The sequence below is a fragment of the Phyllostomus hastatus genome, unplaced genomic scaffold (genome assembly GCF_019186645.2).
Source record: "Phyllostomus hastatus isolate PE091 unplaced genomic scaffold, TTU_PhHast_1.1 phas_scaffold_60, whole genome shotgun sequence".
NCBI lineage: Eukaryota > Metazoa > Chordata > Mammalia > Chiroptera > Phyllostomidae > Phyllostomus > Phyllostomus hastatus.
The window spans coordinates 15,497,834-15,513,571 of NW_025334038.1; the positions used below are offsets into that span (position 1 = coordinate 15,497,834).

At 50.9% G+C, this 15,738-nt stretch overlaps 1 protein-coding gene across 1 annotated transcript in view; it reads right to left on the minus strand.

The window, feature by feature from the left end:
• Window positions 1–360: 360 nt before the first annotated feature.
• The window catches only part of HS6ST1 (heparan sulfate 6-O-sulfotransferase 1), a 44,102-nt gene continuing 28,724 nt past the window's right edge, over window positions 361–15,738 (minus strand). The window contains exon 2 of the mRNA XM_045825961.1: window positions 361–3,560. Coding sequence (XP_045681917.1) covers window positions 2,852–3,560 — 709 coding nt within the window. The 3' untranslated portion in view covers window positions 361–2,851. The remainder of the gene's footprint in view (window positions 3,561–15,738) is intronic.

Genomic DNA, 15,738 nt, shown 5'->3' on the forward strand with positions numbered 1-15,738 from the left:
AGAGAAGGTGATCATTTTAGGCCTTGAGGTATGAACCACATAAAAGCTTAAAATGCAAGCATGTGGTGTGTGCATTTCTCTCATCCTAACACTCAGCTGGGTTCATCTTTTCAATTACTGTGGTTAATGATCAATAAATTATCCTTTATGGCCATGATAATCACGTCTTTTACTTTCACAAAGCATTACTCAGTGAAACAGAGTGTTTTCTTCCTGGGCTGTCTGTACATGAGGGAAGGCCCTCTGCTCCTGCATCAAGTCCTGTGCTCACAGATGTGCATTTTGAAAATCAAACTGAAGGTCCCTACTACACCACACTGGGCAGACTGCTGTCATCACAGACCACAGCACACCTGAGGCTCCTTTTCAGGGTTTATTTCATTGGCTAACATTCATTCTTGCCCTAGACAAAAACAATTAGATGATTATAACTTGTTTTCCATCAACTCATTTTTTTGTATGAATAACCAAAAGATTTTTTCTCAACATTTTTTTTAATAAGAAGCTATAAATAAATAAAGCTTTAAATGCTCCTGGGTTCAAATTAAACACTTCCAGTTCCCCAAAAGTTTACAGACTTGGACAGTTCTGTCGTCCCTGGTTCCTTCCCTGGGAAAGGACACTGCAGGACTGTGTAGGGAGTGAGTGGTTTACTCACTGCATGTTTGCTTCTGTACTCTAAGCCCTGGTAAGAGCCCCTGAGTGGGGCCCACCCCATGTCATCTGTGGAGCCCGGCCCTTGGCAATGACGGAGACAATGTAGGCACAAGGAAACTTCCCCCCAAAGCAGGTGGCCTCCATGGGACGTGCCAGATGAGACTGAAGGGGTAACGGAGAACTGCCAACTGGTATGTCTCTGGACATCTCAGTCTTCGTGCTGGCCCAAGACAGGACTTCTTTCCAGATGCAGCAAAGAAACTTAGGAGAGACCCGTGTTTCCAAGCAAACTGGAACAGGTTGTAAGTTAAAACATTCCAATATATACAGAACAGATCCTACGCTCAGGCTCGCACACTCAGGAAACCTATTGCAAGGCCTCAGGCAGACTCATACCCTGGACTTGGCCACCTCTTGAGCTCTTATCAACATGTCCTGCCTGGAGCGTGAATGCCCCAAGTGCTGAGCATCACAGAAGACACACACCCTCCTCCTCCACATGTCCTTCGCCTCCCTTTAAAAGTCATTAAAATGGGTGCTTGTGTCCTCAGCATGATGCACCCACTCCTGGGGATGGTCCTGAGTTGGGCTGGCACAATACCCATCCTGACCTTCTGACTGCTCTGCCTTTGGACTACAAGATGAAGTGGTCAGTCAGAGTAAAAAGCTGAAAGGAATAAAGCTAGACAACGAAAGACTAAAGACACTTTCTGCTGGGCAGCCATCTCATCTGACAACAACTTAGCTTTTCCTGTGCTACAGAAGGTTCCTTGTTCTCCCAATCCTTACTCTCTGGTGGGACTGTTGGGGCACGGAACCACTGGCAGGAACTGCCTGTGAGGCCTATGACCCTTATTGCCCTCCTTGAGGCAGGCCTACGGCCTCTGGGCATATGTCCTTTCCTTTCTGGAGAGATGGGGCACCTGTCTACCTCAGTGTGGGGCTCACACTCAACTCCTGCAATCTGCAGGGCTGCTGGAAACAGGGCCTGGTGAGCTTTGGGGGATGGGGGTGGGGCAGGGAAATGCAAGGAGAGCCCAGGGTAGGGAGGGCTGTGAATGTGGGTATCAGGGAGCCAGCTGCCTAAAACCACTTCCTCTAACCCTAGCTGAGAATCTGAAAGCCCTAGCTCCCTTTCCTGGCCATCCAGAATCACCATGGCCTCGAGGTATGGCTCATGGGCAGCAGCTGTGGTCTACCAATGGAGGCTTAACTGGAATTTTGTACATGGGATAGTGGGAGCAGTGGGGTAGGGGCTCTTAATAAGTGTACAAGTGGTGGGCTTAGGGCAGGGCAGTCTACTAACAAGTCCCAGCAGTTATAAAGGAGAACAGGGCAGGGGGGCTGCAGTTATGATCCCCCTTACTGCCTGAGCTGATGACTGGGTGGTCACCCCAAAGGCCAGCTCAGACTCAGCCTTCCCACTCCTGGAGGCATTCCCCAGTCTCCTCAGTCTGATGACTTTGGAAAAGGGAGTGGGGATCCAGGAGGGATGTCCTATTCTCCTGACCCAAAGCAGGAAGCCAGAGAGAGGAAGAAACTTCCCAGAGACTAGACTAGTCTTCTTGGCTTCAGACGGGTAGTCCTGACCCTAAAGATGGGCAGGTGCGGAGCTCCATTCCTGACACCTCAAAGGGCTGCTGCATTCCCAGGGAGGGGGGACTTCAAATAGGTCTGGTGCACTGGGGCCAATGGAGGCTGAGGGGCCACTGGGATCGCTTTAGCCTGATGAACCTCCCACTGGCCTATGCGAGGAGAGTGGGTATGTATGTAGTGGGCGTGGAACATACTCCTGGTCTGGCAGGGCTACTTCCCACTCTCAGCTCGTCTTTTTGTCTTCAAACTTTCAGCTGTTTTGACAGTGAGGTGGGGGCCAGGAGAGCAGGGATGGCACTTGCACCTGACCTGTGTAGCCACAAGAGGGGCATCCTTCAAGAACATTTTCTTCTTAGCCAGTGGATGATACAGGTTGGTTTCTCAGACCCCAGGCCTGGGAGAAACCATGAGAACCAGTCCCACTGGGCTAGCACTGACTATCCCTGGTCTTTGTTCAAGATGCACCCACCCGCTGGTAAGCAGGTCTGAGGCTCTTCCTATTGGAGTACTGGGCAGGCAGCCCCTTGTGAGCCATCTGTCTGTCTCACTTCACCTCCCCTCCCCTGACTGCCCCTGAGGGGTTCCCCTGGGGCTGCCACTACCACTTCTCGATGATGTGGCTCATGTAATCCTCCGTGGGAACCCGGCCTGGCTCCTCGGTGTCCTCCTGTGGCAGCGCTTCTTTGGCTCGGTGCAGCAGACGCTCCTCGCGGCTTCGGAGGCGCTGCTCCCTGCGCTCCAGCTGCCGCTTGTACTGGTAGCGCTGCTGGAACAGGTCCTTGGCATAGTCGTAGAGCTGCATGTCCAGGTCATTGAGCTCCTCGATACGCCGGATGGTGTCCTCGTCTACCTCCACGCCACCTGCCCTGGTGCTGTTGTACTGCATGAAGGGTCGGATGAACTTGAGGTTGAACGTCCGCTCGAACAGGTACTGTGTCTTGCGCTGGAACTCTGTCAGGCCAAAGAAGGCCATGCCCCGCAGGTTCTTTTTGGCACTCTCCAGGAGTAGCTGGGCCCGCTTGCCCTCAGGGATGAAGGACAGGTTGTAGCAGCCCACCAGGCTCAGGTCAGCCAGCATGCGTACCTGGCGATTGTTGGCCAGGTTGTAGGGGCAGTCCATGAACTCCTGCAGTGTGCAGCCAGACCAGTCTGTGCCCTCATAGCAGGATGGCAGCTCCTCGGGTGTGGGTGTGCGCCCGTCACACATATGCAGAGAGGTCTTCCATGTGGCCCCACGCTGCACGTGTCGCCACTCACTCAGGTAGCGGGACACAGGGTCTCGCAGCAGGGTGATGTAGTAGAATTTCCTGCAATGAGATAGGGAGTGGGGTAAGGCAAGGATGCAGAACATAAGGGGACTGTTGTGGGGTGAAGGAGGGAGGAGGCTGGAACCCCAAGTCTGACTGTAGTGCCATGGTGTCCTGCAGGGCCCAGCGTTGGTGCCCTCCCAAATGCCCAGGGTTTGGTCGCCTCTGGAGGCCTTCCCCCAAACCTCAGGCCCGCTCTCTTGCCTGCTCACCCCTGGGAAGAAACAACCTGGCTTTCTGGGGATGGAGCAGGGTAACCCTAGAGCTCATGCTGCTTAGAACCAGTGGTTTAAAGAGCTGTTCCTAGAGGCAGGCACAGTGCTGCCCAAGGGCTTACTCAGCAGAAGTCACTCATTGGCTGCAGGCTATATAGGCAGGCCTGAGGCAGGGCCTCTCACAGGGCATACCCAACCTCAGGCTCCTGAGAAGCACCAGGAGACCCCCCAGCCCAGATCCCCTGGGTGAGCTATAATTTGTTAATTTGTACTGTTTCCCAAGAACTGCTACAGTCCCACAGAGCTGGGCATCTCTCATGAAGTCACCTCCCCCACTGTACAAAAGGAAGTGTCCTTATGATGGGAGAAATGACTCAAGGAAAGCTTTGCATCTTACCCTTCCCCTGTGACAGGCATCAAGCATGATCCATGTTTCTGCAGAGCATGCTATGAGTGGCTCCACAGTGCCAGGACACTGAGCTGTGGGGACAGCCTCCAGATGTTCCTGTGACAGGCCTGGTGTGTGTGGTTCTGCCAGCTATTCTTAGAGGTTCTTCCTCTAGGGCTGGCAGAGCTGGCTAACTATGCGTGGTGGAGCAGGCCTCAGAACAAGGAGAACCAGGGCCTAGAATGGGCAGTCTGGAATTTCCTTGAGAGTGGCCCTTCTCACTGGGCCCCACATACCACTTTTGGGGAAGAAAATCCAGGTTGGACTTCCTCTACCCCCAGCACTCACCTGGACAGCAATACGAAAGTGTACTCACACTGCTGCTCCTCATTAAGGCCCAACAAGAGCACACACCTCATCCACGAACACTCACACTGCACTCCTGGAAAGCCTTGAGACACAAGGCACCTTGAGGGGTTTGGTGGCATTGTCTGGATTTTACCAGGGGTAAGGGGCACTTGAGGTGGGCATATCACCGAAAAGGGCAAAGGTGGTGAGGTACCAATGGAGGTTACTCCAGCCTGAGGAGGTCACATCCAGGAAACTGTGGGGAAAGCAGTTTTGAGCACCTCCTTTAGGGGGCTTGCCCCCCACCCCCCACCTCTAGCAGGACCCATGCAGCAGATGCAGCTTGCTGATGGTGTCAAAGGGGCATACGGTAAGACTAGTTCTGCTATGCCAGATTGCTGAGGAAGAGACAGAGCAGCTGTGTGCTACTGGACAGTCCCCCTGGCCTCCATGGGCTGGTGCTGCACACTAAGGCTGGGCAGGGCAGATCTAGGTGCTACCACTGAGGTGGCTCTGGCAGATAAGTGGGACAGGGCCTGGACAGAGGGCGCCTGAGGAGCTGAGGGTCCTTTGAAGACTGGGGAAGGGATTCAGAGCTCCTTTCTTAGTAGCAAGTAAAGAGGAAAGATGACATCTCAACTCCTGACTCCTCCCTGAAGCTTGAATTCTTATGTCTGCTCTCCACTTCAGGTCATGGCTCCACATTTCCAGCTGCTGCCTGGGCAATGTCAAGGGGTGAACCTGACAGAACTTCCTTGCCTATATGCCATGACCTCACCTAGACCATATGCTGTATTCTCCCTAGCAGTGACCACTTGTTCCTGGCTTCTGCAGCAGCTCATGTTCCAACCCTTGCAGAGGGGTTAGTTTATGGCCCCAGTCAGAACCCCCAGCTCGTGTGGAACACACTTCAGTAGCTCTGGCTACCCTTGGGAGAAGAACAAAGGTCCACCTGCATGCTCCTAGTCCCTTTTTGACTATTGGGGACTCCTCTCAGCCTTCTCCCTGGCTCCTGGAGACACCCCAAGGTCTTTGCATGAGCTGTGACCTCTTTCCTCTCTACTTCATCTGCTGACCCTGGCTCACTCTCTAGATCTCAGCCAGTGCTACCTCCCAGGGAAGTCTTGTTCTGCCGACACGACTCCCTCTTGGACCTCTGTCACAGCTGTGACTTCACAGTGACCTCTGAGCTGATTCTGGGGTAGAGAGTGGGTGGACAAAGAGCTGGCTCCTGCATGCACACTAAGCAGGTTCATGGTGCCTTCATGGGGACAAGACTAAAAAGGGTGAGGGGGTCCAAAACAGAAGGTGTCTGAGGGCAATTCCCTCACACAGCACCTTCAGCCCCTAGTGGAGGATACCAATCCCTGAGAGATCAAACAGCTGCCTACATGTCCCCAGTGGCTTCAGCACTAGGGTGGGACATGTGGCCAGGCTCCTCTGCAGACCCTGTTTTGGTGGCCTGTGGCAGTGAGAAAGCCCTTGAAAGTGGCCACGACTGGGAAGGTCAATTCACCTAAGGGCCAATTTCCTAGGGACCTAGCGTAAGATCTTTATAAATCCTGACCAAAAAAACAGCTTCTAAAGAGGCCAAGACAGACAGTTGGGCAGAGGGAAGCAGACAAGGACATGCCTAGAAACACATGCATAAACAAGCCCCAAGTACAAGCTGTTGGTATACATCACGTCCACTGCCAAGTTGTACGGAAAATGAAGTCAGTCAGGCTCCCTCACCCTGATGTCTGTGGCTTAGCGGTGTTCATGTGGCATTGAGTAAGGGCCTGCATGCATAGAATGAAGCTAGGAGGTCAGTATTAGCACCTTGCTGGCTTTGTATGCACTTAGCATAAGGGAGTTGGGACTTCCTGCAATGGGACTCGGCTTGTGGCATGCATGGATTGCCCCACGCCAGAATACAGGCATGTCAGATATCCCCACGGCTCCATGAATTTTCCTCCATTTGCTCAAATCCTGTGTGAACCTGCTTGACCTTGAACAGCTGCAAGACAGTTGGTATAGTCACAGTATGGTATGGAGCCATTTGGACCCCTGGAGTGGAGATTGGAGGGGTGTCCTGCCACCAGTATGTAGTATTCAGTGGCAGGGCTCTTTGTGGCTTGGGCTTCCCCCCACTCCTCAGACTAGCCTGATGTTAGTGGCGCACCTGAGACCCTGGTAGGTGAGATCCTGGAGAAGCCAAGTGCCTGGGTGGCTGCGGGGATTGTGGGTGTTTCTTATAGCTTTGCGAGCTATGATGGAGACTGCACTTTGCAATGGGGCAAAGGTATGAGAACTCCATGAGGGAGAAGAGACCACTTCAAGAGGTGGTGGTTATGAGAGCTCAGAGAGGGAGTGAGAGCCTCTGAGGCTTGGGTGTGCCCTCGAGAAAGACCTCTGAACAGCAGAGCCACAGCGATCCCCACTCCCATCATAGTGAACGATTTGGAGGAAGAGGTGGGGAAAGGGAACCAAGTTCCCTGTGGGCCTGCCCAGTAGTGATACAGAAGAAGAAATCCCAACAGCCTATGGCTCCTGGGGGGAATCTGGCTGGCCCTGCCCAGGAGGGTTGAGCACAGAACGTACTGCCCCTATATGCAGGCCAAACTAGTTGATCTGGTGAAGCAGTTTCAGCAGGGACCCGGGGAGCCCTTGGCAGCATGGCTCCTCTGCCTTTGGGATTTAGGAGTGGGTAGTATCATGTGCACTGATAATGAGATGGAAAAGTTGGCTTCCATCCTGACTCACCTTCCCTTTGTCAGTGGCTGCAAAATAGCCGGTGGAATGGGAGGGGGCAGGGATCTCATTCTCTATTAGAATGGGTCATGGCTGTGATTCATATGGTCTGGGTGGAAGCAGGAGATGTGCCAGACACTGTAATCAATGGAAGTCCCATGCAGACTTTGTGCAGATTCTATGGGAGTTGGGCATGTGCCAGGCCATGTTTAGTCTTAATACTCATGGCCCTGACAATGAATGCTTTATGGCAGGAATGAGGGATTTGGTGCTGCAGCATCCCCCCCGCCCCCCCCCCCCCCCCCGCCGTCCCATTTGGATGTCTCATGGCTATTTCGGCCCCATATGTTGGGCACTGTATTAATGACGTCACCACAATGGTGACAAGTCTGGAAGAGGTGGAGAGTCGGGAGCAGCAGAAAGTTCAAAGGGTGTCTCAAGCCCTCTCTGATTCTCAGTCAGGCAACCCTGTGTGGGTGACCAGGACCCAGATGTGGGTGGACCTTTTGGGGGCTGGAGTAGATCGAAATAAAATTGATGGGAAGCCAAAAGCTTACTTATTAGAACTGTAGAAACAAATGCGAACAGATTAGCGTTTCCCGCAGCCCCACAAGGAGGTGGAAGGAAAACCTAGGGACACGACCCAAGAGGCCTGTCCTGTCCAGCTGGAAGACCACCTGGCTGTGCCAACCCCCTGAGAAGAGGGAGGAGATATCCGTTGGCAATTTAAATAGGGGGAGGGCCAAGGAACCCATCCACAGGGGATAAAGGGGGATTGGAGACTGCATGTAGAATTGCCTATCCACTGGTCCCCTACAAACGTTCAGGTAGGTATTGGCTCTAGTAGACATGGGCACAATGTATGGTCCTGTATGGAAACCCTAACAAATTTCTGGGACCGATGGCCTCTAGTGATGGTTATAGGAGGGCGCAGTATAAAGATGAAGACTTCGAGGCTTTCCCTCAGTATTGGTGATTGCCCCCCTGTGAATATACTGTTTATGTGTCCCCCATTCTTGAATATATCCTGGGCATTGATGTGTTCCAAGGACTGTGGCTGCAAACCACTGTGGGAGAGCTCTGCTTGAGAGCGTGATTGGGAAAAGCCATTGTGCGGGGGCTTGCTCAGCACCCCCCTGTTCAGTTTCCATCCCCATGACTGGTGATGGCGGTGAAGCAGTACTAGCTGCCCAGGGGCCATGAAGAGGTCACAGCAACTATAGGCGAGTTGGAAAATGTAGCGATAATTAGGACTGCTCACAGTCCCTTCAACTATCCCGTGTAGCCAGTGCAGAAGCCAGATGGCATGTGGAGAACGATGGTAGATTACCAGGAGCTGAATAAGGTTGTTTCCCCAGTACACACCCCTCTGTGATGGACTTGATGGACTGGTTAACTTATGAGCTAAGAACATACCACTTCATGGCTGGTCTAGCAAATGCCTTTTTCTCCACTGATATTTCTCCAGAGAGCCAAGATCAGTTTGCCTTCACATGGGAAGGCTGATGATAATGGACCTCTACAGAGCTTCCTCAAGGGTATTTGCACAGCCTGACCATCTGTCACGGGCTTGTAGCAGAAGACCTGGCTAAGTGGCCAGGGCCTGCAGCAGTGTGTCTTTTCCACTATATTGATGTTTTGCTAACCAGTGATTCTCTTGTAGAATTAGAAGAGGCAGTGCTGCAAGTGTTTCCTATGGGAACTAGCAGGCAGGTGGTGCAGGTATGAGTACCGCTGACTCAGTGGCAGGCTGACATGATCGGACCCCTACCTCGTTCAAAGGGGTATAAGTATGCAATCGCATGTGTGGACATGGCCACTGGACTCTTGGCTGCATACCCTGCACACCACCCGGATCAAAAAGTGGTGATCCCTGTGCTGGAGTGCTTATGTGCCACCTTTGAGCACCGCTTGATCACTGGAAGTGATTGAGGGTGATGCACTTTACCAGGGCCTTGGTGCAACAATGGGCCCCATGTATGCAGATTGACGGGAAGTTCCATGTGGCCTACCACCCACAAGCTGCTGGGATGACTGAATGGTATAATGGCTTATTAAAGCAGGGCTTGTGAGCCACAGCTGCCACCCCTACGTTTGGGGACTAGATGAAACACTTATGGATTGTCCTCCAAACTCTAAATGAGAGGAGTCAGAGGGGAGACCCAGCTCCAGTGGCAGTGTTACTCCACCAGACCTCAGCTCCAGTTCAGTTACAAGTACAGACTAGGGATGCTTTGCTAAAACCAGGCATGGGGAAACAAGGAAGCATTCTGTTGCCTGCACCTGAGGGCGGGAGAAAGGATAAATGGCCACTTGGATATGGCCTTGGGAGATAAAGGACCCCCACATGTGTAGGGTGGCTCTTGTTGTCCCTTGGGGACAAGAGATGGAGAGAAACTTGCAAATAGTGCTATGCGTGATTGGGACATGGCCCTCATGATTGTGGGTAACATACTCAGGGCCAGCAGACTATGAAACACTGCTTTGTGGCTCCTTTGTGATATCCCCATGGCCCATTATGAGTTCTCCACTCTGATTGCAAGTAGTTGCTGAATCCCCAGTCAAGGTGCAAAAGGTATGGTATTTGTGTCCAGGGAGGCTCTCTCTGCCAGCCACTATCTTGTCAACTGATCAGAAACTTGCCTATATATTGCCTGAAGGTTGTGCTTTCCCACTGTTGGTTCCAATAATTGCTTTGTCTTTTTGCCCCTAGAGTACAAACTAACACCCTAGTTGACTGTGTACCTACCTATGCCTCAGTGACTAACCAATCAGCATGCTGGATCTGCACTGAAATCCCCTTTAGCATGGCTGTTCGCCTCCATGGCGCATCTCTCCGGTTTCCATTTCCAGTTGAACTTGGTTACAATACCAGTGGAACAGTGCACATTCCTTGTGGAATGCAACCTGACCCAGTATCTACGCTGTGGCAGAGCAGTGGTATGACCAGACCTAGTTGTTAGTTGGCTACTCCATATGGGATGACTTGGGATGGCTCATGGTTGAGGCCATGGAGTTGGCTGGACAAGCCCCTCTGTGTATTGAGAACCTCAAAAAACAAGTCCTAGTGGGCTGGACCCCCAACAGGTCTGTGCCAGAAGCATACTCTTAAGCATTACTGGGAGGTGTGGGATAACGCATGGGCTACAGTTTCCACAGGGGACCCCTGGGTGTGTGGTTCACGTGGGTGGCCTTACTTGCCTGCCAGAGTTCAGAAAACTCTCATGATTTGGCCAATTGGGAAGTGTTTAAGGTGTGATACCGGGTAAAGCATACCCCCTGGTGGTATTACCCATTAGACATTTTTTTTTTCTCAAGCTGTTTCTATTGTCACTAAGGCTGAGATAACTGCTCTGGCTTTGCACACTGCTTGTGCACTGAATGCAACGCATGAGTCCTTGAGCCTCTTAAATGAGGAACTGTATCAATTGAGGAAACTTGCCCTACAAAATAGCATGGACTTAGACATGCTCACTGTATCACAAGGTGGGTATGTGCCCCAGTTGGGGCTGAATGCTGTATATACATTCCAGATGTCCGTAACAATATTAGCCAAGCTCTACGGGGATTAGCTTCAGAGACCCATGCTACTGAATGCCTGACAGGTGATCCCCTGCAGGAATGATAAGCATCCTTAACTACTGAATGGCAGTGGGTCCTTGCTGTCTGGGGTGGCAGTGCTTGTGTTTTGGTTGTGTGCTGTTGCAGCTTGTATTGCTGTTGTGGCATTTGGGAGCAGGGCTCTGCCCTCCTCACAAGAGACCCTTGCAGAAGACCCCTCGCATAGATTGTATGGTGAGGAACCCTAAAGGGGTGGAATATAGGGAAAATGGAATCAGTCAGGCTCCCTCATCTGGATGTCCAGGTGACTGTGGCTTAGCAGTGTTCAAGGAAGAAGAATTGAATATGGAAGATGGGGGGTGGGTAGAGCAGGGGAGAGTAATGTGGGAAAAAGGGGGACAACTGTAACTGAACAACAATAAAAAAATAAAGTATATTACTAGGCTCAAAAGTAAACAGTTTAGAGACATTATAATGCCAAGGGGTTAATGACTTAGTAAAAACCTGAGCTCTACCTCTACTTGGATGGATGGTGTATGGAGAAGGTGGGGTAAGGGCATTGGGGACACTTAATCTTCATCTATCAAAACAGAGTAAACAGGTAATGTTTAAATCAATACATCAACAAAGAGCAATGTAAGTTATTTAGAAATATGGGGGTAAATACATGAAGAATATGGAAAGGAGCAGCAAGTGGTTCTTTGGGTTGGCTGCAAAAGGAGATCTATGGGTTTTTACCATAAGCCTCTTAGAACTATATATCTGTCTTTAAGTATGTGCATAAATTAACTGAAATAATTAAAACAGTAAGAAAACTGGCTAAAAAAACAGATGCAAAAATGCTCTACTTCATTAGTCATTAAGGAAATGGTCACAATGTGACACCCACTAAAGCTATAAAAGAGAAGCGGGTGATGCCAACTTTTGACAGCTGCTCATGGGGTGTGAATTGGAGACAGTGTTATGGGTGTCTTCCTGGAAAGCTGATGGCATCCAGGGAACCTTGTCTGTGTGCACTGGTAGATGTGGACAAGACTGCAGTGTGCTGCGGTGACTGCCCCAGGGCCTGCCACAGGGGCATGTGCACACTAATGGTGGCATAGCCTTCCAATGGAATATCACTGAGCAATAAAAATTAACAAACGACAGCTACTCACAACAACTTGGGTAAATTTGATGACAAAGGCGTTGCAGGGGAAAAAAGCAAATTAAGAAAATTTAATAAAGTACAATTTTATCAAGCTCCCAAAAATATACAAAGAAAATACTATTTAGTGATATATACATATATATTGAAATTATTTTTAAAATAGGTGATGAGATGATAGACACTAACATTCAAGCTGGAGGTCAGCCTGACAAGTTCCAAAATGGGGAAGTTCTGGTCGCTTCCATAGCACCAATCATGTCCTCATTCTTCAGGCAGACAGCGAGGGCACAGGCATATGTTCACACTTTATTTCTTATGTTCATCATGCAAGTTCTTTTATGGGTCCCAAACACTTCGTGATAAGCAGAACAGTTTTTAAAAGTGTTACAAACAAAACCAAGATTCTCTAGGGCAGCATGAGAGGCTCCAATAAGCCTTGCAGGGTGAACCAGCCTTCTTGCCAAACCAGCTTGGTTCCCCAAATTGCAAGTGACCCCACTACCTCAGCTCTGATGCCCACTCTGCTTACCATACCGCCTCCCACCGCTGGTACCTGCCAGCTCCAGGCGTCTTCAGCCCTTCCTTCATCCCCTCTCTACGTTCCCATTATACCTTGTTAAAATAGAGGGTCCACATGGGGATGGAGGATAACTGTGCATGTCACCTTTGGGGACTGTGAGGATAGCCAGTTTTCTGGGTCAGGGCTCCCCTGTGGCTTGTGAACTAACTACACACTAATTGAGCTGGCTGCTGGGTGGCTTCTCCAGGCAGAAACCATAGTTCTTCCCAAGCCCAAGCATCAGCCGGTTGTTGCTTCCATCGCATCCAGGAGCACCTCATGGGTAGAAACAGGGCCACCTCCACCTCTGGGGCTCCCTCCACTGCTGCCAATCCTATTGCATAGGGCCAGAGACGATATTTAGTGACTTGGACGGCAAATTATACTTTCAGGATGAAAAGCCTCTGCCACTTTCTGTGAGCACAGCCCTAAACCCCATGCCAAATGCACCCACTGCTGACCCTTCTTCCAGGAGCCCAGAGCTCTGGCCAGAAACAAGACTTTAACCTGATTCTAGCCATGGAGGTCCAGGGCTGGGTGGGTGCACAGATACATGATAGGTGAAGAACCCGATCAGTAATTCCATTCCAGGAGGGACTTTGCCCTAAGAAGGGATGAGATGTGGCCACCACAGGATGCTGGCTGAGTGTTAGACTTTCGTGGCTGACATGGAAATAAAGCAGGAGGCAGATCATAGACACACCGCAGACTGTCTGCAGCCAAGGGCAGAGATGCCTCCAAGACTGAAGGCATGAGAAAGGCCTGTGCCTCTGTGAGGTGACTGATGCTCTGTGATCACCACCCAGGGCAGGAATGTGCTATTTAATGGTTATTTTAAGATGGCAACATTACAGATTTTTCTCCAATATTTTATTTAAAAACATTTCAATCTTGGAGAAAAGTTGAAATTTCAGTGAACACCATGTCCCAAAATGAGTAATTTTAACATTTTCTACTTTAAATATTTCTATACTGTCTGCAATAAGTATATAGTACTTAAATAACTGAGATAAATAAAGGTTATGAAATATCCCTGTTGCCTGGAATGAAGTGTTGAGTACAAAGAGGCCATGAGGCAGGCCAGATTACACATTTTACATTCATTTATCCTCTATGACAAAACACCAGCAGCTGGCACCTCAGAGGGCTGCACTCCTACTAACCTCTCACCTCCTGCCCCAGGAGCCTCCAATCTGAGATCCCCTAACAAAGGTGAATTTTTCTACCAATAGGTGGGTGAGGACACTGTTGCTTAGAATCAGAATTATAAAGTCATCTCCTTTTCAGAGAAGACAAATACATCACAAAGCAGCCCTTGGGGGCTGGCTTTGGGGCAGCAAGAATGTGGGCTACCTTCTCCCCCAGGACAAGTTCTAGAGGTCCCAGTGTGGCAAGGGAAGCTCTGTGAAATGTACTTGGGCCCCTTCCACTCAACCATGTCCTTTGGTCTCCCAGGGCCAGGAATCCTTTCATGAGGACAAAGGCCACACTATAATGCCAGGATCCAGATGGTAGATCTTAACACCGCCCCACGAAAAGCATCTGCAACTTCAGAGGATGCATAGTCCTCACCATGGAGTGTCCCAGTGTGCCGGAGCATGAGGGCTGGTGTGGCTGATGTTCTGGTCCCTCCCCAAGGCCTGGGCCCACCTCAAAGGAAGGAAATGACAACCTCAGTGGGTGACCCAAGACAAGAGCCATGGCATGACCAGCCTTGGTTAGGTTGTTATGTCGGGCTTCATCAGTGCCCACACCAAGCTCCTGGCTCTAGAAAGAGCTGCATGTGGTCAGGCCAGTTCTGGGGGGGGTGTGGTTTCACACCATGAAACAACCCAGCATTGAGTCCAGATGGGGATTCAGTGTCTTAGAAGACATGCAAACCTGATTTCAGCTACAATTCCCACTGTGAGGAAAAGCAGCTGGTGGCTAGCTGTCTCCTCCTCCTTCCTGTGACAAGAAGCCCGCAGGCACAGATCCCAGGGCAAGGGTCCAACCACTGTCAGCTGTGTCACCTGCCCTCTATGACCAGGATCCTCAAGTATATCACTAAGAGAGCCTAGCTGAGGGAGTGGCACAGATGAAGGGAGAGGCTGCAGGAGAGTGAGCAAGCACCTGATGGAGTGAAAAGATTCCTAACTGATGCTGGCCATCACATCCTCCCTGCACCAGACCTAATGCTATGGGAGCTGCCCTGCTCAGCCCCAAAGCATGGTGCTTCCCCAGGTCCTGCAGGAAAAACCAGATCATCGGAGAGCCTCCTCTCCAAATGCATTGTAAAAAATGCTGGTCTAAGGATGCCCTTTCCTGGGCAACAAAGACATCAGAGCAGCTGTGAACTCAGACATTATTTTGGTGGATTAACTGACTCTGTTTCCAAATATGTCTGGGTTGGGAGAGCAGCCCCATAACTCTGGTGGTCAACTGCTGTGTGTTCAAAGGTTTGGCCAGCTCCCACCCCTCCTCCCAGAGCGTTCCCTTCTCCTCAGCACTCCCAGAGGCAGAGTCTAAAATTGACACAACCTTGGCAGTACTGAATAGAATGGAAGCTTCGGGGGGGGGGGGGGGTGGTGGTGAACACTAATCAATCCCATGACTGCTCATTGATCACTGAGTGATTGTCCCAGCTGGAGAACCAAATGGCTGGCTCAAGACCACCTGTGGGGCTGTGATTTGAACCAGGGCTGCTGAAGCCCATCGTGAGCACCAAACCCTCTGGCAGGGACAGAGCTGCAGGGCCACCATGCATAGATCCTGTCACCCACGCTATGCAAGGGGGTGCACCTGGGGTAGGGCTGGTGCTTGGCTGACCTTACAACCTTGCTTATAGCCCGGTGCACCTCCAGCAAAGTTGGGAGAGCCTCCTTGGCTCACCCAGTGAGCTGAACTCTCACCAACAGTGGGAACAGGATCTAGCTATCAGGAACATGTGGGGACACAGGTAATGCCACAGGCTTAGGAATTAGCATGGAAGTGAGGAGGAGAAGCCCAGGAGATATTCTGTAGCCAGGTGTGTGGCTGTGTGACTACGTTTGGCCATCAGGATGTCCTTACAGGCACCTCTTTCCCATTCTCCTCTTGCTGGCTAGATTGTGGACGTAACTACAGAGTACCAGGAGTCATCTTGGACCATGAGGCAGAAGCCCTGTCCTTTGGGGATGGTTGGGCCTGGAGAAAGAGCCTGGGTTCCTGTGGCTGCACCACTAGCCTGGCCCATTTATGTAGGG